This window comes from Oncorhynchus gorbuscha, linkage group LG18 (genome assembly GCF_021184085.1).
Source record: "Oncorhynchus gorbuscha isolate QuinsamMale2020 ecotype Even-year linkage group LG18, OgorEven_v1.0, whole genome shotgun sequence".
Lineage (NCBI taxonomy): Eukaryota > Metazoa > Chordata > Actinopteri > Salmoniformes > Salmonidae > Oncorhynchus > Oncorhynchus gorbuscha.
The window spans coordinates 62097353-62121259 of NC_060190.1; the positions used below are offsets into that span (position 1 = coordinate 62097353).

Here is a 23907-nt window from a genome sequence, read left to right on the forward strand (position 1 = left end):
TTTCCTCTTCTTCGTCTGAAGAGGTGTAGCAAGGATCGGACCAAAATGCAGCGTGGTAAGTGTCCATGTTTTAATAGTATAAACTGAACATGACAGAATACAAAATAACAAAGTTGATATAAATGAAACAGTCCCGTGTGGCACAAGCACTGACACAGGAAACAAACACCCACAAACCAACAGTGAAACCCAGTCTACCTAAATATGGTTCTCCATCAGGGACAATGATAAACAGCTGCCTCTGATTGAGAACCATATCAGGCAAAACACAGAAATAGAAAAAACATAGAAACACAAACATAGACTGCCCACCCCAACTCACGCCCTTACCATACTAAATAAAGACAAAACAAATGAAACAAAGGTCAGAACGTGACATCCCCATAAATAGACTTTAATGCAGGGAAACTTAAATCAGTTCTAAATCAAATCTCTATCAACATGTTAAATGTGCAACCAGAGGAAAACATTTCTAGATCACCTGTACTCCACACACAGAGATGCATACAAAGCTCTCACTCGCCCTACATTTGGTAAATCCGACCACAACTCTATCCTCCTGATTCCTGCTTACAAGCAAAAATTAAAGCAGGAAGCACCAGTGACTCAGTCTATACAAAAATGGTCAGATGAAACAGATGCCAAACTACAGGACTGCTTTGCTATAACAGACTGGAACATGTTCCGGGATTCTTCCGATGACATTGAGGAATACACCACATCAGTCACTGGCTTTATCAATAAGTGCATTGAGGACGCCATCCCCACAGTGACTGTCCGTACATACCCCAACCAGAAGTCATGGATTACAGGTAACATTCGCACTGGGCTAAAGGGTAGAGCTGCCGCTTTCAAGGTGTGGGACTCTAACCCGGAAGCTTACAAGAAATCCCGCTATGCCCTGCGACGAACGTTCAAACAGGCAAAGCATCGATACAGGACTAAGATTGAATCATACTACACCGGCTCCGACGCCCGTCGGATGTGGCAGGGCTTGCAAACTATTACAGACTACAAAGGGAAGCACAGCCGCGAGCTGCCCAGTTACACGAGCCTACCAGACGAGCTAAATCACTTTCTATGCTCGATTCGAGGCGAGCAACACTGAGACATGCATGAGAGCATCAGCTGTTCTGGATGACTGTGTGATCACGCTCTCCGTAGCTGACGTGAGTAAGAACAGGTCAACATACACAAGGCTGCAGGGCCAGACGGATTACCAGGATGTGTGCTCCGGGCATGTGCTGACCAACTGGCAGGTGTCTTCACTGACATTTTCAGCATGTCCCTGATTGAGTCTTTAATACCAACATGTTTCAAGCAGACCACCATAGTCCCTGTGCCCAAGAACACAAAGGCAACCTGCCTAAATGACTACAGACCCGTAGCACTCACATCCGTAGCCATGAAGTGCTTTGAAAGGCTGGTAATGGCTCACATCAACACCATTATCCCAGAAACCCTAGACCCACTCCAATTTGCATACTGCCCAAACAGATCCACAGATGATGCAATCTCTATTGCACTTCACATTGCCATTTCCCACCTGGACAAAAGGAACACCTATGTGAGAATGCTGTTCATTGACTACAGCTCAGCGTTCAACACTATAGTTCCCTCAAAGCTCATCACCAAACTAAGGAACCTGGGACTAAACACCTCCCTCTGCAACTGGATCCTGGACTTCCTGACAGGCCGCCCCCAGGTGGTGAGGGTAGGTAGCAACACATCTGCCACGCTGATCCTCAACACTGAAGCTCCACAGGGGTGCGTGCTCAGTCCCCTCCTGTACTCCCTGTTCACCCACGACTGCATGGCCAGGCACGACTCCAAACCATCATTAAGTTTGCTGATGACACAACAGTGGTAGGCCTGATCACCGACAACGACGAGACAGCCTATAGGGAGGAGGTCAGAGACCTGGCCGGGTGGTGTCAGAATAACAACCTATCCCTCAACGTAACCAAGACTAAGGAGATGATTGTGGAGTACGGGAAAAGGAGCACCGAGCATGTCCCCATTCTCATCGAGGGGGCTGTAGTGGAGCAGGTTGAGAGCTTCAAATTCCTTGGTGTCCACATCAACAACAAACTAGATTGGTCCAAACTAGAGGTCGACCGATTATGATTTTTCGACGCCGATACCGATTATTGGAGGATCAAAAAAGCCGATGCCGATTAAAAAAATATGTATTTGTAATAATGACAATTATAACAATACTGAATTAACACTTATTTTAACTTAATATAATAAGTCAATAAAATCAATTTAGCCTCAAGTAGATAATAAAACATGTTCAATTTGGTTTAAATAATGCAAAAACAAAGTGTTGGAGAAGAACGTAAAAGTGCAATAGTGCTATGTAAGAAAGCTAACATTTCAGTTCCTTGCTCAGAACACGAGAACATATGAAAGCTGGTGGTTCCTTTTACCATGAGTCTTCAATATTCCCAGGTAAGAAGTTTTAGCTTGTAGGTATTATAGGACTATTTCCCTCTATACCATTTGTATTTCATTAACCTTTAACTATTGGATGTTCTTATAGGCACTTTAGTATTGCCAGTGTAACAGTATAGCCTCCGTCCCTCTCCTCGCTCCTCCCTGGGCTCGAACCAACAACACAACGACAACAGCCACCACATCGAAGCAGCGTTGCCCATGCAGAGCAAGGGAAACAACCACCCCAAGGCTCAGAGAGAGTGAAGTTTGAAACGTTATTAGCACGCGCTAACTAGCCAGCCATTTAATATAATAATATAATAATATATGCCATTTAGCAGACGCTTTTATCCAAAGCGACTTACAGTCATGTCACTTCAGTCACACCAGCCTCATCTCCGGGGTTGATAGGTTTGAAGTCATAAACAGCGCAATGCTTGACGCACAACGAAGAGCTGCTGGCAAAACGCACGAAAGTGCTGTTTGAATGAATGTTTACGGCCTGCTTCTGCCTACCACCGCTCAGTCAGATACTTAGATACTTGTATGCTCAGTCAGATTATATGCAACACAGGACACGCTAGATAATATCTAGTAATATCATCAACCGTGTGTAGTTAACTAGTGATTATGATAGGTTTTATGCTAGCTAGCAACATACCTTGGCATACTGCATTTGCGTAACAAGCAGTCTCCTTGTGTAGTGCAACGAGAGAGAGGCAGGTTGTTATTGCGTTGGAATAGTTAACTGTAAGGTTGCAAGATTGGATCCCCTGAGCTGACAAGGTGAAAATCTGTCTTTCTGCCCCTGAACGAGGCAGTTAACCCACCGTTCCTAGGCTGTCATTGAAAATAAGAATGTGTTCTTAACTGACTTGCCTAGTTAAATATATGAAATAAAGTTGTAAAACAAAATATATATATATTTTTTAATCGGCGCACAAAAATACCGATTTCCGACTGTTATGAAATCTTGAAATCGGCCCTAATTAATCCATTCCGATTAATTGGTCGACCTCTAGTCAAAACACACCAAGACAGTCGTGAAGAGGGCACGACAAAGCCTATTCCCCCTCCGAAAACTAAAAAGATTTGGCACGGGTCCTGAGATCCTGACTGGTTGCATCACTGTCTGATACGGCAATTGCTCGGCCTCTGGCCGCAAGGCACTTCAGAGGGTAGTGCGTACAGCCCAGTACATCACTGGGGCAAAGTTGCCTGCCATCCAGGACCTCTACACCGGGCAGTGTCAGAGGAAGGCCCTAAAAATTGTCAAAGACCCCAGCCACCCCAGTCATAGACTGTTCTCTCTACTACCGCATGGCAAGCGGTACCGGAGTGCCAAGTCTAGGACAAAAATACTTCTCAAAAGTTTTTACCCTCATGACATAAGACTCCTGAACAGGTAACCAAATGGTTACACGGACTATTTGCATTGTGTGCCCCCCCAACCCCTCTGCTGCTACTCTCTGTTTATCTTATATGCATAGTCACTTTAACTATACATTCATGTACATACTACCTAAATTGGCCCGACCAACCAGTGCTCCCACACATTGGCTAACTGGGCTATCATCATTGTGTCCCACCACCCGCCAACAAGGTAAAGGTCAACAAGGTAAAGGTCCAGAGATGCTCTGCCTAAGGACTGCTTGTAAACCGCCAACAAGGAAAAGGTCCAGAGATGCTCTGCCTGCGGACTGCTTGTAAACCGCCAACAAGGAAAAGGTCCAGAGATGCTCTGCCTGCGGACTGCTTGTAAACCGCCAACAAGGAAAAGGTCCAGAGATGCTCTGCCTGCGGACTGCTTGTAAACCGCCAACAAGGAAAAGGTCCAGAGATGCTCTGCCTGCGGACTGCTTGTAAACCGCCAACAAGGAAAAGGTCCAGAGATGCTCTGCCTGCGGAATGCTTGTAAACCGCCAACAAGGAAAAGGTCCAGAGATGCTCTGCCTGGGGACTGCTTGTAAACCGCCAACAAGGGAAAGGTCCAGAGATGCTCTGCCTGCGGACTGCTTGTAAACCGCCAACAAGGAAAAGGTCCAGAGATGCTCTGCCTGGGGACTGCTTGTAAACCGCCAACAAGGAAAAGGTCCAGAGATGCTCTGCCTGGGGACTGCTTGTAAACCGCCAACAAGGAAAATATTCCTGTTTACACAACTGACATTGTGAACCATGTTCACGACAGTTTCCTTCTCAGTGAGACTGGGAGTACAGAGGGCAATATGTACAAATCATTTGAGATTTTTCTGTTTGCATTGTACAGTGGCAAGAAAAAGTATGCGAACCCTTTGGAAATACCTGTATTTCTGCATAAATTGGTCATATAATTTGATCTGATCTGCATCTTGGTCACAACAATAGACAAACAGTCTGCTTAAACTAATAACACACAAACAATTATCCATTTTCATGTCTTTATTGAACACACCATGTAAACATTCAGTGCAGGGTGGGAAAAGTATGTGAACCCTTGGATTTAATAACTGGTTGACCCTCCTTTGGCAGCAATAACCTCAACCAAACATTTTCTGTAGTTGTGGATCAGACCTGCACAACGGTCAGGAGGCACTTTGGACCATTCCTCTTTACAAAACTGTTTCAGTTCAGCAATATTCTTGGGATGTCTGGTGTGAACTGTTCTATTGAGGTCATGCCACAGCATCTCAATCACGTTGAGGTCTGGACTCTGACTGGGCCACTCCAGAAGGCATATTTTCTTCTGTTGAAGCCATTCTGTTGATTTCCTTCTGTGTTTTGAGTCGTTGCCCAAAGCAGCCCCAAACCATGATGCGTTCTCCACCATACTTTATAGTTGGGATGAGGTTTCGATGTTGGTGTGCTGTGCCTTTTCTTCTCCACACAGTGTTGTGTGTTCCTTCCAAACAACTCAACTGTAGTTTCATTTGTCGACAGAATATTTTGCCTGTAGCGCTGTGGAACATCCAGGCGCACTTTTGCAAACTTCAGACCAGCAGCAATGTTTTTTTGGACAGCAGTGTCTTCTTCCGTGGTGTCCTCCAATGAACACCATTCTTGTTTAGTGTCTTTTGTATCGTAGACTCATCAACAGAGATGTTAGCATGTTTCAGATGATTTCTGTAAGACTTTAGCTGACACTCTAGGATTCTTCATTACCTCATTGAGCATTCTGTGCTGTACTCTTGCATTCATCTTTGCAGGACGGCCACTCCTAGGGAGAGTAGCAACAGTGCTGAACTTTCTCAATTTATAGACAATTTGTCTTACAATTTGATGAACATCAAGGCTTTTAGAGATACTTTTGTAACCCTTTCCAGCTTTTTGCAAGTCAACATTTATTCATCTTAGGTCTTCTGAGATCTCTTTTGTTTGTGAAAAGCAAACTCAAATTTTGTTAGTGTTTTCTATAGGGCAAGGCAGCTCTAACCAATATCTCCAATCTCCAATCTCTTCTCATTGATTGGACTCCAGGTAAGCTGACTCCTGACTCCAATTAGCATTTGGAGAAGTCATTAGCCTAGGGGTTCACATACTTTTTACAACCTACACTGTGAATGTTTCAATGATGTATTCAATGTAGACAAGAAAAATACTAGAATCTGTGTGTTATTAGCACACTATGTTTATCTATTGTTGTGACTGAGATGAAGATCAGATCAAATTTGATGACCAATTTATGCAGAAATCCAGGTAATTCCAAAGGGTTCACATACTTTTTCTTGCCACTATATGTACACTGAGTGTATAAACAATAGAGAACATCTTCCTAATATTGAGTTGCACCCCCCTGCAACATGTAAAGTGTTGGTCCCATGTTTCATGAGCTGAAATAAAAGCTCCCAGAAATGTTCCATATGCACAAAAAGCTTATTTCTCTCAATTCTTTCACTGTTAGTGAGCATTTCTCCTTTGCGAAGACAATCCATCATTATGGCATTTCCAGAAGATGATTAAACAGCATGATCATTACACATGTGCACCTTGTGCTGGGGACAATAAAAGGCCAATCTAAAATGTGCAGTTTTATCACACAACATAATGTCTCAAGTTTTGAGGGAGCGTGCAATTGGCATGCTGAGCACAGGAATGTCCACATGAGCTGTTTCCAGATAATTTAATGTTCATGTCTCTAAGCTGCTTCCAATGTCATTTTAGAGAATTTGACAGTACGTCCAACCGGTCTCACAACCGCAGACTATGTGTAACCATGTTAGCCCAAGACCTCCACATCCCGTTTCTTCACCTGCGGGATCGTCTGAGACCAGCCACCCGGACAGCTGATGATTTTCACAACCAAAGAATTTCTGCTGTCAAAAACCATCTCAGGGAAGCTCATCTGAGTGCTCGTTGTCCTCATCAGGGTCTTGACCTGCAGTTCGGCGTCATAAACATCTTCAGTAGACAAATGCTCACCTTCGATGGCCAGTGGCATGCTTGAGAAGTATACTCTTCACAGATGAATCCCGGTTACATCTGTACCAGGCAGATGGCAGACAATGTGTATGGTTTAATGGGGGCAAGCGGTTTACTGATGTCAACATTGTGAACAGAGTGCCCCATGGTGGTGGTGGGGTTATGGCAACGGCAGGTGTAAACTACGGAAAATGAACACAATTGCATTTTATCAATGGCAATTTGAATGCACAGAGATACCATAACAAAATTCCACAGGCCACAATCAACAGCCTGATCAACTCTATGTGAATGAGAGATGTCGCACTAAATGAGGAAAGTGATGGTCACACTAGATACTGACTGGTTTTCTGATCCATATCCATAACTTTCATTTTAAGGTATCTGTGACCAACAGATGCATATCTGGGAGTTTTTAGTATGCCTCGCCAAGAAGGGCACCTACTGCTAAAACAAGTCAGACATTGAATATCCCTTTAAGCATGGTGAAGTCATTAATTACACTTAGGATGTTGTATCAATACACCCAATCACAACAATGATACAGGCGTCCCTCCTAACTCAGTTGTTGGAGAAGAAGGAAACCACTCAGGGATTTCATCATGAGGCTAATGGTGACTTTAAAACAGTTACAGAGTTCAATGGCTGTGACAGCAGAGAACTGAGGATGGATCTATAACATTGTAGTTACTCCACAATACTAACCTAATTGCCAGAGTGAAAAGAAGGAAACCTGCCCAGAATACAAATATTACAAAACATGCATCTTGTTTGCAACAAGACAAATAATACAAGTAACACAGCAAAACATTTGGCAAAACAATTAACTTTTTGTCCTGAATAGGGTGTACATTTGGGGCAAATCCAATACAACACATTACTGAGTACCACTCACCATATGTTCAAGAATGTTATGGGTATGCATGTAATTTTTAAGGACTAGGGTATTTTTCACTATAAAAAAAGAAACAGAATGTAGCCAAGTACAAGCAAAAAAATGGGTTCAGTCTGTTTTCCAACAGACACTGGGAGATGAACTCACCTTTCAACAGGACAAAAATATAAAACACAAGCACAAATCTACACTGCTTACCAAGAAGACAGTGAACGTTCCTGAGCGTTAAAGTCTTGACTTAAATCAACTTGAAAATATATGGCACGACCTGAAAATGGTTGTCTGGCAACGAACAACAATCCATTTGACAGTTGAAGAATTTTGAAAAGAATAATGGGCAAATATTGCACAACCCAGGTGCAATTTTCAATAAATCTGCAAGAATTTCAAAAAAACATTTTTACATTGTCATTAGGGAGTATTGTGTGTAGATGGGTGATAATGTTTTTATTCAAGCCATTTTGAATTCAGGCAGTAACATAACAAAATGTGGAATAAGTCAAGAGGCATGAGTACTTTCTGAAGACACTGTACATATGAAGTGGGTAAAACAGTATATAAACATGATTAAAGTGGCCAGTGTTCAATGACTATGTACTGTACATAGGGCAACAGTGACTAAGGTTCAGGGTAGAGTACCGTGTGGAAATTGTTAAAAGGCATCCTTGTGCATAGAGTTGCATGTTGTTGTTTTTTTACTTTGCAATCATTGGTTTCTGTTTGGCATGCATTTTAAAGTGAAAAATTGGAGTCTCCGCATTACTTTGTTACCGTGGAATTGATTAGCACTGCTTTGGGGCATAAACTTACATTAGAACCCACCATAATCAAGTTGAGTAGCCACACTATTAGGCCTATTCATAAAAGTAAGCATACTGAAGTACAGACAAACTATTTCAAACTCTAACAAAGTACATCATTTTGCAAAGGAGAGAGATGCCATCAATTTATTGCATCATTCCTTTTCTTTCCTATTTTGTCTTTTTGTGAAAATCTGTACGCAGTAAGGGGTTTAGAGTATATCCTGTAGACTAGAGGAATGACCTGGGTGGAAAACCTGTTCAACAGGACCTGCTCACTCTGTCAGATGACACCTGTATGACTACAGAATCTAATAACTACCAATCCTCCTGCTCTATGTGCATGAAAAACATTCAAATGATATGTGTGTGAAAAACAGAAAATGCTGATAACCAAATCTCAAGACAAAAGAAAGGCTGGGTCTAAAGGTGGGAAATTATAATAACCCTTTTCTCAGACCCAGGTTTCTGCATGTGTCACCTTTGTAGGCTAAGTTACGTATAGACAGAAAAGGTTTCTACTGTTTACTCTCTGAAAGGCTGGTTTGTTTGAATGGCTCCGTGAATTAATGTATTCTGATTAGCAAATAACTCTTATCTGTGCTGGCTGAGCACCCAGCCTGGTCTCATAGACTAGACGTAACATAGTAAAAGTAAATGCAGACACTCAAATTAGGGAAAGGGTGATACCTTGTCAGTTGTACACCTGAATGAATGCATGCATGTCTTCCACATTTAACCCATTTAACCCAACCCCTTAATCAACAAACACGTCTTCAGCGCCCGGGGAACAGTGGGTTAACTGCCTTGCTGGGGGCAGATGACATATTTTTACCTTGTCAGCTCGGGGATTCGATCCAGCAAGCTTTGGGTTACTGGCCCAACACTCTAACCACTAGTATGATATGTTGTGTTTGGTATGGTTACAGAAGACAGATGGTTACTTAAAGCAAAACTAAAGTAGGTGTAATGTTGTTCGTCTGTTGTTTGTAGAAAGTCAGACCGAAATGCAGCGTGTAGGTTACTCATGACTTTTAATGAAGCTAATACGGTACATGAAATAACGGAAGAAGAAAACAACAAACGAATGAAACTAATACAGCCTATCTGGTGACTAACACTAAGACAGGTACAATCACCCACGAAATACAACGCGCACTCAGGCTACCTAAATACGGTTCCCAATCCGAGACAACTAGAATCAGCTGACTCCAATTAGGAATCGCCTCAGGCAGCCAAGCCTAACTAGACACACCCCTAATAATACACACTCCCAATTAATACAAACCCTAATACGAAATACAACATATAAACCCATGTCACACCCTGGCCTACCCAAACATATAACAAAAACACAATATACAATGACCAAGGCGTGACAGAACCCCCCCTAAGGTGCGGACTCCGGGACGCACCTCAAGAGCATAGGGAGGGTCCGGGTGGGCGTCTGTCCATGGTGGCGGTTCTGGCTCGGGACGTGGACCCCACTCCATAAATGTCCTAGTTCCTCCCCTACGCGTCCTAGGATAATCCACCTTCTCCGCCGACCATGGCCTAATAGTCCTCACCCTGATCCCCACATAACTGAGGGGCAGATCGGGACAGAGGGGCAGCTCGGGATCGAGGGGCAGCTCGGGACAGAGGGGCAGCTCGGGACAGAGGGGCAGCTCGGGACAGAGGGGCAGCTCGGGACAGAGGGGCAACTTGGGATAGAGGGGCAACTCGGGATAGAGGGGCAACTCGGGATAGAGGGGCAACTCTGGACAGCGGGGCAGCCCGGGACAGAGGGGCAGCCCGGGACAGAGGGGCAGCCCGGGACCGAAGCAGCCCGGTACTGAGGGGAAGCCCGGTACTGAGGGGAAGCCCGGTACTGAGGGAAAGCCCGGTACTGAGGGGAAGCCCGGTACTGAGGGGAAGCTCGGTACTGAGGGGAAGCTCGGTACTGAGAGGAAGCTCGGTACTGAAAGGGAGCCCAGTACAGAGAGGGAGCCTAGTACTGAGAGGAAGCTCAGTACTGAGAGGAAGCTCAGGCAGGTAGTAGGCTCCGGTAAATCCTGGCTGGCTGGTGGACCTGGATGATTAAGGTTGTGTGGCCGATCTAGAAGATCTTGGCAGACTGGCACTTCTGGCGGATCCTGGCAGACTGGCACTTCTGGTGGATCCTGGCAGACTGGTGACGCTGGGCCGACAGGAGACTCCGGCAGCACAGGAGAGGAGAAAGGCTCTGGCTGAGCTGAACAGGCGGGAGACTCCAACAGTGCAGGAGAGGAGAAAAGCTCTGGCTGTGCTGAACAGGCGAGGCACACTGGACGCGCTGGGCCGACTGGTAGCACTGGTGGCGCTGGAGAGACAGGAGACTCCGGCAGCGCCGGAGAGGAGAAAGGCTCTGGCTGCGCTAAACAGGCTGGAGACTCCGATAGCACAGGAGGGGAGAAAAGCACTGGCTGTGCTGAACAGGCGATGCGCACTGGACGCGCTGGGCCGACTGGGAGCACTGGTGGCGCTGGACAGACAGGAGACTCCGGCAGCGCAGGAGAGGAGAAAAGCTCTGGCTGCGCTAAACAGGCGAGGCGCACTGGAGGCCTGGTGCGTGGTGCTGGAACTGGTGGTACTGGCGCGAGGACACGCACAGGAAGCCTGGTGCGGGGAGCTGCTACCGGAGGACTGGTGTGTAGAGGTGGCTCTGGATAGACCGGACCGTGCAGGCGCACAGGAGCTCTAGAGCACCGAGCCTGCCCAAGCTTCCCTGGCTCGATGCCCACTCTAACCCAGCCAATAGGAAGAGCTGGTATGTGCCTCACCGGGCTATGCTCCCGCACTGAAAACACCGTGCGCTCCATAGCATAACACGGTGCCTGCCCGGTCTCTCTAGCCCAACGGTGAGCACAGGGAGTATGCGCAGGTCTCCTACCTGGCATAACTATTCTCCCTTCTAGCTCCCCCCCAATATTTTTTTTGGGCTGTTTTTCCGGTTTCCTTGCCAACCGTGTTCCCTCGTATCGTCGGCTCCTATCTCCCGCTGCCTCTGCTCTCCTTAGTGCCTCCACCTGTTCCCATGGGAGGCGATCTCTTCCGGCCAATATCTCCTCCCAAGTGTAACAACCTTTACCATCCAATACGTCTTCCCATGTCCATTCTCCAAATAATTCATTCTCTCCCATTGCAACTGCTCTTCACGATTAACAGGGAGAGTAGGCTCAGGTCTGTTTCCTGACTCAGCCACTCTCTCTCTGCGCTTTCCCCTGTTACCTTCAGTTTTCGCTCTGTATAGCAATGCTTTCCTTCTCGATTCCATACGTGTATAGCCCTCTTCGCATTGCTGTAGGGAATCCCAGGCGGGCTCTTGCACTCGCTCTGGGTCGGCTGCCCACCTGTCGATTTCTTCCCACGTCGTATAATCCCTGCTTCTGCCGTCCATATCGTCCTCCTTTAGCTCCTGCCAGTTCACACGCTGCTCGGTCTGTGAATCGTGGTGGGTGATTCTGTAATGTTGTTCGTCTGTTGTTTGTAGAAAGTCAGACCGAAATGCAGCGTGTAGGTTACTCATGACTTTTAATGAAGCTAATACGGTACATGAAATAACGGAAGAAGAAAACAACAAACGAATGAAACTAATACAGCCTATCTGGTGACTAACACTAAGACAGGTACAATCACCCACAAAATACAATGCGCACTCAGGCTACCTAAATACGGTTCCCAATCCGAGACAACTAGAATCAGCTGACTCCAATTAGGAATCGCCTCAGGCAGCCAAGCCTAACTAGACACACCCCTAATAATACCCACTCCCAATTAATACAAACCCTAATACGAAATACAACATATAAACCCATGTCACACCCTGGCCTACCCAAACATATAACAAAAACACAAGATACAATGACCAAGGCGTGACAGTAGGTGGTTGGACGGGGTGGATAGGTGGGTGTATAACGCAAATTCCTATCAACCCAAAGGTTGCGAGTTCGAATCTCATCATTGCAATTTTAGCTAATTAGCAACTGTTCAACTATATACTACTTTTGAGCTACTTTCAAACTACTTAGCATGTTAGCTAACCTTTATCCTAACCCTAACCCCAACCGTAACCCTTTTAGCTAACCCTTCCCCTAACTTTAACCCTTTAACCTAACTCCTATACTTAACCTTAATCCTAACTCCTAACTCTAACCCCTAGCCTAGCTAACGTTAGCCACCTAGCTATAATTTGTAAAATATCATATGTTTTGCAAATTCGTAACATATAGTACATTGTGCAAATACATAACACATAGTACGTTTTGCAAATGTGTAACATATAATACGAATTGGGCGATGGACATCTACAAATTAATACATAACATACGAAATGTAACATAAAATAATAAAGGGAGTGTTTTAGATTTTAAGTACAGAATAATACAAAATGCTCTGAGACCAGGTTGGAGCACCAGCAATGGAATCTTAGGTGACAGTTAATAGCTTTATTGAATTGGAAGCACTGACCCCATTAAAACCAACTGAACATCCCAGACTGAAGTAAACAAAATGCTTTCCTGCTTTTGTACTCTAATGTAGTGTGTGCGCGCGTGTGTGTCTGTGTATATCTGTGTGTGACACTTATTTCATGAGCCTCTAATTTAATATTGTCCCCTTTACAAACTAGACCCATGCAGTGTAGTGACAGGGACAGGACAGGCACATTAGCACTGCCTGTCCTCTGCATGTACAGCTATTTAAACTACCTGAGGTAACTGAGTCAACTGAGCTGCTGAGGTAAACTGAGGTCTATTAATCAAACTTTGTAGGCTACCACTCTATCTTGTTCACAGTTAGTTGTGGCTTTTCTGTCCTATAAAGTTAATGCTTTGAGTAGCCTATCTGTAGCCTACAATTCATTACAGTCTAATTCTTCTTATGGGCCTATTTTGGTACTTGAGTCCAGAGTGACACAAACCCCATACAGGATATCACATTCTTTCTCCCATTGTTTGTCTTTCCCAGGAAACAGGAAACTCAGGCAGAAGTTGTGAGTCTGTGACTTTAAAACCTGTTTGTTTGTCTCTCAGCCTGTGTGTGTGTGTGTGTGTGTGTGTGTGTGTGTGTGTGTGTGTGTGTGTGTGTGTGTGTGTGTGTGTGTGTGTGTGTGTGTGTGCGTGCGTGCGTGCGTGCGTGCGTGCGTGCGTGCGTGCGTGCGTGCGTGCGTGCGCATGTGTGTTTGTGTGTTGTCTGTTATGTCTTTATTGTCCCTCTGGACGAGGTATTGACATAATCAACACCCTGTGTGCATGTTAGCAGCAGCATGTCTATTAGAAAACAAGTGTACACTTGTTTTGGTTTGATACCTCAGTCGTCATCACCTGAGAGCAGCTGTGGGAGTAAGTAAATGAAGGTGATGGAAAGAATTGCATCTTATCTCTTTCTTGAGATAAACAAATAAATTAACATTACTTCCAATGATGAAATGGCAAAAACGAAATACAACCTATGAACTAGGGAATACTGTTTACTGTATAAGTGTCTAGGTACAATAGATAGGCATATTCATGCTGTTGGCTACTAGAGTGTTTAAAATAGTTTTAAGTGCATAACATGTGCCAAGTAATGCACAATGCAACAAAATAAAGGATGAGAACAGAGTGAGATATCAGAACAATTACGAGCTTGTTTTACATAGGTTTACTTATTGTTGAAGAAAACAATAGTGTAGATTACAATGCAGATGAAAATATAACTTATACCATACATCATATGATATGGGCATGGCACAATTACAGATGGTTGCCAGCCCAATCAGTATTGCTTTTGATAAAAATAGCTTCAGTTACCATCAAAAGCATGATTGATTCGTTTGAAAAGAAACTGGATAGTTCCTTACCTTTTGTTTATTGTCGCCGTTATGGTCGAATTGAACTTTTTGTATGAACAGAATGTTTTTACCGGCAGCGATAAAAACAAATTATTCCACCGGCGTTCTCTCCGGCTGTAGCCCACCAAAACGAATAAAGAACGTAAAATTAACCGCTGCTCTTTCGTTAGTGATCCATTGGGGCCAGAAAGCGAAGCTGTCTACTAGGTCCGCATATCCTTATCGTCCACAGTCCCATCCATTCACTCTCTGCCTCCTCCCCTGTATCCTTCAGCCAATTCAGAGAAGACGAATTTCCCACTATTTATTCTGTGCCAGTGCTTGCATGACCTGAACAAATGCACGGTCCACGTACAAGCGATGCGGGACCTGCTGAACTATAGTCCATATAAACAAAGCTCTGTCAGTCTCTGCTCTGCAAACGTAGATCTACATTTGTATTTTATATTTATTATTGGCAGCAACTACTCTTCCTATTGCCCAGCAAAATGAAGGCAGTTATAAAAATGTTTAAACATTACAATACATTTACAACAGATTACACAACATATTAAGTGTGTACCCTCATGCCACTACTCTACTACCACATATCTACAACACAAAATCCATGTGTGCATAGTGAGTATGTTATTTTGGGTTTGTATGCATGTGTCTGTGCCTATGTTTCTGTTGCTTCACAGTCCCCGCTGTTCCATAAGGTGTATTTTTTCTGTATATTTTTTACTTCTAATTGTACTGCTTGCATGAGTTACTTGATGTGGAATAGAGTTCCATAGTCATGGCTCTATGTAGTACTGTGCGCCACCCATAGTCTGTTCTGGGGACTGTGAAGAGACCTCTGGTGGCATGTCTTGTGGGGTATGCATGGGTGTCCGAGATATGTGCCAGTAGTTCAAACAGACAGCTCGCGCATTCAACATGTCAAGACCTCTCACAAATAGAAGTAGTGATGAAGTCAATCAGTCCTCCGCTTTGAGCCAGGAGAGATTAATGTTAGCTCTCTGTGTAAATCTAAGGGCCAGCCGTGCTGCCCTGTTCTGAGCCAATTGCAATTTTCCTGTTCGTCTTTGTGTCACCTAACCACATGACTTAACAGTAGTCCAGGTGTGACAAAACTATGGCGTGTAGGACCTGTCTTTTTGATAGTGCTGTTAAGAACGAAGAGCAGCGCTTTATTATGGACAGACTTCTGCACATCCTAGCTACTGTTGTATTAATATGTCTTGACCATAATAGTTTACAAAAGTTTAATATTTTTTTATTGTATTTATTTAACCTTTAACTAGGCATGTCAGTTAAGAACAAATTCTTATTTATGATGACAGCCTACCCAGGCCAAACCCTAACCTGGACGACACTGGGCCAATTGTGTGCTGCCCCATGGGACTCACAAACACAGCCAGTTGTGATACAGCCTGGAATTGAACCAGGGTCTGTGCCTTAGACCACTACGTCACTTGGGAGCCCCCATCCAAGTAGTTTAGGTACCCTCAACATGCTCAATTACCACATTATTAATTTCAAGATTGAATAATGTTTTAATTGAATGTAGGATAGCTAGAGGGGTTTAAATATTTACGGAACTGTAAAATGTATTCATGCTGGACATTCAAATTAGTTAACGTTGGAACAAACATTGCATTCATCCTTCAGTTGTCGGAGAAATAGCAAGCCCACTTGATGAAAACAACATTGGGGAGCCAACCTCTCAAGGTATTGATGCTAAAGAGCTGAATGTGTATTTTCTTGTGAAGGACAAAACCTATCCAACACTAATATTTGTATGCCAATATATTTGCAGGTGCACTTCATTCAATTACATTGATCACAGAAATTTGTATTTTGCTTTCAGGGAAATGTAATAACTACTATCAATCCTGTCCAGACCTCTGATTTCAAACATGGATGGCTCTGTGGATGCTTGTCACGTTCGTCATAACGATGAGACCAAGGCGCAGCGTGATTGGAATACATTCTTCTTTTATTTAACAAAGAACACTTAAATAAACGTGACGCTATAAACAACTAGTGCTGCCATGCAACTACACATAGACAATAACCGACAAACTCAAAATGGAAAATGGCAACCTAAATAGGATCCCCAAATCAGAGACAACCATTTATTTTTTTATTTCACCTTTATTTAACCAGGTAGGCTAGTTGAGAACAAGTTCTCATTTACAACTGCGACCTGGCCAAGATAAAGCATAGCAGTGTGAACAGACAACACAGAGTTACACATGGAGTAAACAATTAACAAGTCAATAACACAGTAGGAAAAAAAAAGGAAAAAAATCTGTCTCTGATTGGTAACCAATTCAGGCCACCATAGACCTACATATACCTAGACATACCAAAACCCGATAGAATACAAAAAACCCTAGACAAGACAAAAACCACACATACCACCCTTGTCACACCCTGACCTAAACCAACATAATAAAGAAAACAAAGATAACTAAAGTCAGGGCCTGACAATGCTGCTGTTCTCTCTTGAGCACAGTGATAGTCTAACCAATGGGGTAATACGTTTTTTAGACTAAGTCTGCGGAAAGTTCCATTTAATGATGATTAATCTATTAGTCAAAAAATGAAGCTACTAGAGTTATCATGAAAATTATAACATTGTTAAAATGATGAACAGGCCCATTACTAAAAATAGAAATTGATTGAGTAGTACTTGGTCAGTAGAATTTATGTGAATGTGCAAAATGCATATATTTCAACTGACAGAATTGTGGAACAAGTTGTACGGGAAAGGAAGGGAGTGCCAGATCACTGTGGAGTCACTGGAAACTGAACAATGGAAAAACTCTGAAATCCCCAGAAACTGCAGGACTAGGAAATGGGAGGAATTGAAAAAATGACTAGGTTTACTGTAAGGTAGCTCAACCAGGTCAAAGCGTTAACAGACAAACTAAAGGTGGGTGGTGCCCTGTTCTCAATCTCACCCTTGCATACCCATTTAAAACAAAAGATGATCATTTGTGTCTAGGCAACCTACTGGTGTGTACGGAGACAAAATGTTTAGTTCAAAGCCTAAATTAGTCACACAGGGGACTGCCTCACCCCATCCCCCATTTTGGGGGATTTCTGCTTGCGAGTGATTAGGCTTAACCCAGTGCCATGTGTGCACTAAGCATCTCTACCCCCAAATCTCAGCCTGGCCTCAGGTCCCATGGCGATTACCACAGAAGGCCTTGTCACTTTGACACTTCCTATATCTGTCCTATTCATGATACACAAAAAAATAAATATAGATTGCAAAACAATTTTCTTTTTATAAGGATGGAGCCAAGAAAAAGAAAATCAGTCTTGTCATTGATGAGAAAGAAGGTATAGGCTACAGAGTAAAACCTCTATTAAATTCATATTGTACATAAATAAGAAAAATACCTATTTGTGCAGGTATGAACAACCAAAAGCCTCACCATACAAGTATTTATTTATAAGCTAAAAATGTACAGGTCCCTTGAGATGAAAAACAAAACAAATAGAAAACTGAATATAGATAAATAACTTGTACAGTAAGTCATATTTTGATAGTTATTATTCTCAAAATAACTAGCAGAGATATCAACCGCTAAAGTGGAAGGATCATTGTTTTAGGGGAGATTAACACCATGAATATTAAATAGAGGGGATTATGTTCCATCAGTGACCCTCATGGAGCAGATGTTAACATGGAGAGGAGGGATAACCTCCTGGGACATGATGGGGGCAGGAGAGACCCGGAGCTGATTCACACTATGCCAATCTCCTTCGTAGGGCCATTGTCAGTGTGTCAGTGTGCATCCCATCACCATGCATCTCCAAGTATCTGTCTCCTATTACAGGCCTCAGGCCAGATTAACTCTGACAGCCACTGCCATTAGACTTGACCTTGGTTAACTGGTAATATGATATTTGATGCTCAGACATCACCTCTCATTAACTTTGCAAATCACATTGTTTTCTGTGTTTTGAACTTGTTTACATCCTTAATATAAAACAAAGGACACAAGAAGAATTGCGGGTGTGGAACCATATGGGCTAGTGTCTATATGGGCTATAGACATCCCATCTCATACAGCAGAGCAGCCGAAACAGGTCGACTGTATAATGGTATTGTATTAATACAGCCACCAGCCCTCATTCTGCTTGTTAATTTCTTTGGAATGAAAGGACAATTTTAGTATTTTCCAGGTCACAGTGAAATAATCCACCATTAGTCTCTCCTTCAGTTTTGTTCGCCCATCCCCTATCCCCCATCCCTCATTTAAAGATGAGGTGTCATGTGACTGGGGGATACTGTGGAGGAAGCTTGAGGGATTTTTGTTTGTGAATTTCCAGTTTTTCTTCCGTGTAACTCTTGTAACTCTTGTTCCACATTTTCTTAGCTAAAGCCATATTAGCATATTAGCATATTAGTAGGATATTATTGTAAAATGTATTATTAATTAACTGACTTGCCTAGTTAAATAAAGGTTAAATAAAAATGAAATACAAAAATAACAGCACTGTTCATTTCCTGCATATATTTCATAATGTTGATCTTAACGAAAGTGTAACAAAATGTAATATTAGAAAAAATATATATTTAAGACCAGACCATGTGACATAGGAAGAGTTCGCTTTTGTGTTAATTTGAAAAAGGTGCAAAAATTCTTACTCTAGAAAACACTTTCAAATACAATTTTAACATTAACGACTATTCTAAAACATTAATAGATTTTTTATAATATTTTCAACCTACGTTTTTTATCCTGGTTTTGACGACATCAGTTTGTTCAATATTTGTACAGCGATAACAGACTTGAGTGGATAATCCTGGACTTCCTCTTGATTTACACTACCATCTAGTGGATTTAATGCACAGTCTGTATGTACACTAATTGGCACAGTAGCCTAATATCTTAATTTATGCCAGAAACATTTTGGTATAGTATTCTAGGTATTAAAAACAACAATATTGTAGAATATCTTTAGTTTGTAACATGTATAAATTGCATTATTTTAGCTGGCTTTTGCTTTCTCTGTATATGCCTAATCATCACCACAGAGGAACGTCACATAAAACAATCAGTTGTTTATTTTATTTGGCGCCATCTAGAGTGTTCAGAGTACATAACTGCGGAAAATAACATATGTTTTCAAATGACAGTTTATCAAATTTGTTTAGGATATTTGTATTTTAGCCATTGTCGATACGTGCGAAAGTTTCACAGGGAAAGAATGCCGTCAGACTCAGGAATTGTTCCAGATATTGAGTTCGACGAAGATTTTCAGAACGAATCCAAAACGTTTAACGAGTTGAAAAGCAAGCCCTTGAAAAACAGGTCAGTCCAGATGTTTACAACCTACTGTCTGCCCTGGAGCTGGATGAGTATGATGATGATTCATTTATGAATGTTCTTTATAATTGCTGATAGACAGATCTGCACATTGAGCCAAAATGTTTCACCAGAAATGTGAGATTTTATTTCTAAACCTTTCAAGCAACTTTCCTGACATTTTAGCAACATCTTGTGCAGATACCATGTTACTTAAATAAAACATCATAACCCAATAATCCATTGCATTTGGGAACCAGGTTTAAGACTAAAGCAAACCAGATATGTATCCCTGTATGCATATTTCCCACTCTGGGTTTTCAGTGCAGATTAAGCGTGTAGTGCAGTAAATCTGACAGACAGGCTCATTAAAGTGCACATGGTTTGTTGATGTTTTCAAATATATAAATGTGTCTAATTAGCTAAAATGATGATGGATCATCAGAGTAAGTCTATTATGTCCCACTGGGCACAGATGTCAGTTCATGTCTGTGCCCAGTTCACGTACATTTGGTTGAGATGTCAACTAACGTGAATTCAACATGAAATCAACAAAAAAATGTCACTATGTCATTGGATTTAGGTTCATAATAGTTGTCTGTGGAAAAAAAACAATGCGTTTTCCATGTTTATTCAATGTCATCAGATTTTTGTGTTGAAATGACGTGGAAACAAAGTTGATTCAACCAGTTTTTGCCCAGTGGGTGTAACATGTACATCATGGGCCATTCTCTGTTTGGACTGTAGGTAGCACCAATGCGGAGACAACATGTGACTCATTTACTGAACTGCATTACCCCTGGAATGAAGACCTTGTCTGAACACTGCTCTCCAGTGTTCATCCAATTCAATGCTTCAAGCACTGGAGCTGAGCATGTTTCACATTTCTAACTCCCTCTCCCTTCTCTGTGGTAAATGTACATCACTGAAGTGTAGCAAGTGTATAATTCTGTCCAGCAGAATTGCTGAAACCTTATTGATATACATGAATCTTTATCATGATAAAATAATGAATATGGCCGTTGTGTGCTTATCAGGTTTGTACCTTTGTCTTAAGATTGACCAGAAGTGTACAGAAAGTAAAATTGGCACCCATAAGCAAATCTCACATGGCCACAGATGTGAAAAGACTGGTATTGTCATGTGGTATCTCAGATTGTTCTAAGAGGAAGGATGTTTGACATGCACAAATATTTTCAGACTATCCTGGCATAGAATCACCTTTTTATCAGAGCAGATGTCCTTTTTGCAGAGACAGTTATCCCTGTTGTGAATGGGTTGTCCCGTCCGGCACCTTAATGTAATCGTTATTCAACTGATCCCACAGTGATGCTAACATACTGCTTTGTGTTGTCAAGCTTGCTCTGACAGGCCTCCCTGTCTGGGTGGTGTATGAAGGTGTGGTCCCTTATAGGAAAGATGCAGATTGAGAGAGCAGGAATTTGCCCCAAGGGATTGAGGTGACATGTCTGTGAGCTGTACAAACATGTGACATGGATTCACTGAACGGGAAGTGTCTGTATACTCACCTGAGGCAGTCAATGAAACTGAAAATGTTCAATGAGATCAGTCATGTAACTACTTTCAAAATGGACATGTTTGCTATTTAAGGCTATTCAATTTGGTTACATGAATGCAGAAATGTGAGTGAGATCTTCTGTACATGTACTGTATACAGCACAGAATGTCTTGATGATTTTGTATGGATTCAATTTGGTTGATTATAATTTCTACTCAATCATATTCCCCTCTAAGGTAAACTGTACTGAACCAGTATGCTATCTGATACTCTACTGAGTTTTTGTAATATTACAGCATTTTATACATTAAAGTAAATGTATTACAGTATATTATCTGTGTACTTGTGAAGTGAACACAAGATGGTGCTTTAACTCCCATTACTAAAGTGTTCCAAAAACACATTTTCATGTAATCACGTGATCTTGTCTGGCGTTAATTTGATAACATGTGATAACATGAAAATATTCATGTGATAACACGTGATCACATGTGAAGTGTTCTGAAAACACGTTTTCACATAATTTCACATATGATGTTGCATCTGAAATCATGTGATTTCCCACATGTGAAATCAGACGTGGATTTTCATGCCTCATAAAGTAGTGGACAGATATTCCAGTTTACTAAAATATCTAATTAGTTACTTCATTCAGAGATACTGTGCATTTGCTATGAATCAAGTTGATATGCCAATGTGAAGACTGGTGTTACTTATGAAGTGTCTTGTGTATGTGTTGCGCAACAATCTTGGTTTGGTTTGTGTTATGGCATTACCTTCCACTCCTTGCTTTATTTAACTGCTAATGATTACCTTATTTTGCTGGAATTTCCTTTAGAATAATATCATTGAAACAAATGTTGTTGCAAGAGAGATACTATATAGGCTCGGGCCTATTCAGTATTCACCCACTGCATTTGGATACATGCAATAGCACTTCTGTGTACCTCTCCATAACTTAAGACCCTACATGTCATTAGCTTACTTAATTGGCAGGTTAACATGTTGTCATCTGTGATATTGTGAAATGGCATGTGAATTATGAAATGGATGGCAATGCACTGATAATAATAAGTTGTGGAACAGGATCCTACAGAGTGATTCATTTTTATCTCAAAGTTATTGAACTATAGTAGAGGACTTTACTAGTAGAGGATTTCCACTCATGCAACAATAGGAAGGTGAAACATTTTACTAGAGTCTGGAACAGAGAACACTTTATTTTTATACCGTTACTACATGGAAACAGTTGAATCACAGCCCATCCTTCCTGTTATTCTGTGACCACAGGCTGTACTAAATATATTGAAATAAGTGTCTTGGAAAATGTGTACTTTGAGATGGAGACTCAGATATTTTAGTGAAAATCACAAGGTCTTCCAAAGATATCTTTAGGATTGTTTTGCAGCAATTATTTAGAAACACCATGTATTTTTATGAGTTTAGTGTCTCAACATGTATTTTTATGAGTTTAGTGTCTCAACATGTATTTTTTTACGAGTGTTTTGTGTACGGCTGTGTGTTTTATTGTGTGCATGTGGTGTGTATCTGAGACAAACTGATCATTTACTAGGTCAGAATGATGAACAGCCATATTTCAAAAGAAGCAAATCAACACATTTGCGCTGCAGGATACAAACCGTTTGCGTTTACATGTTTTTACAGACATATATGTTATTGCAATAAATATAGTGTTACCCAAATTTTTCCCAACGTGAAATATGGTTGGAGGGAGTGTATCTGGATTTATTTATCATGTTTAGTGTAAATAATCAACATTATCAATGAAAGTATCACAGCTAATTGCATGTAAGGCGTATTACCTCTAGACATTCAACGATACTTCAGAAAGCAGAGTGGGGATCTGAAAGTGAGACATTATTGTGTCATAACCGGAAGTACTGCCATCCTCTTGTCCTTTAAAAGGACCCTAGGTTTTAAACCACAGACATATTGATGTTAGTCTTAAAAGAGCCACTGCCAATCATGATAATAAAAAGGTAGGACATTATCAACTGTCTTTCATGAAATACATTATGATACCTAATCTACAGAGTGTAATCTGCTCATACTTAACAATATTTAGGCTATCTGACACATTATTATACCTTGCTTTGTAATTGCTTTGAGAGTTTACTTCTTCCAGTTTCGATTCAACATAACTTCTGGGGTTATCTAGTTTTATTGGTTGGAACCACTTATTGATGCATGCATGCTTGGTGCTAAACCTTTCACCATTGCCATATCTACCCAATTGGCAACACTTGATGATTTGTGGCCAAGCCACGCGCACACAGGGTAATTGTTTACTCTGGTTTACTATTGATTACTATGGAGGAAATGGCTGGAGAACATTGTGTTTTATCTAGCGGCATGGGACATTGAGGTCAGTCCTCCCCTAGTTGTCATGCATGCTTGTTTTTCTTTGATATTTTATGATATTTTATGGGAAGAAACAACTTTGTCAATTTTATATTTGAATACTGAATTGGTATCCCCAGTGAGTTCGGTGCATGTGCTCCCAAATTCTTCTTGCTATGTGCTTTTACCAATATTATGATTCTTTAAATAATATATATATATATATATATATTCCAGGTGTATGATATTGCCCGAGCATATTTTGTTCTCTTCAACCAGCCTTTTGAAGGATTGTCCCTGGCTGCAATTTGATACTTTGTAACTGCTAACCAGAC

At 41.8% G+C, this 23907-nt stretch overlaps 1 protein-coding gene across 2 annotated transcripts in view; it reads left to right on the forward strand.

Annotated features, from left to right (window-relative positions):
- The first annotated feature begins 19575 nt into the window (after positions 1 to 19575).
- Positions 19576 to 23907, forward strand: part of LOC124002349 (microphthalmia-associated transcription factor-like) — a 49775-nt gene continuing 45443 nt past the window's right edge. For both annotated transcript variants that reach the window (XM_046309718.1, XM_046309719.1), the window contains exon 1: positions 19576 to 19698. In XM_046309718.1, coding sequence (XP_046165674.1) covers positions 19595 to 19698 — 104 coding nt within the window. In that variant the 5' untranslated portion in view covers positions 19576 to 19594. The remainder of the gene's footprint in view (positions 19699 to 23907) is intronic.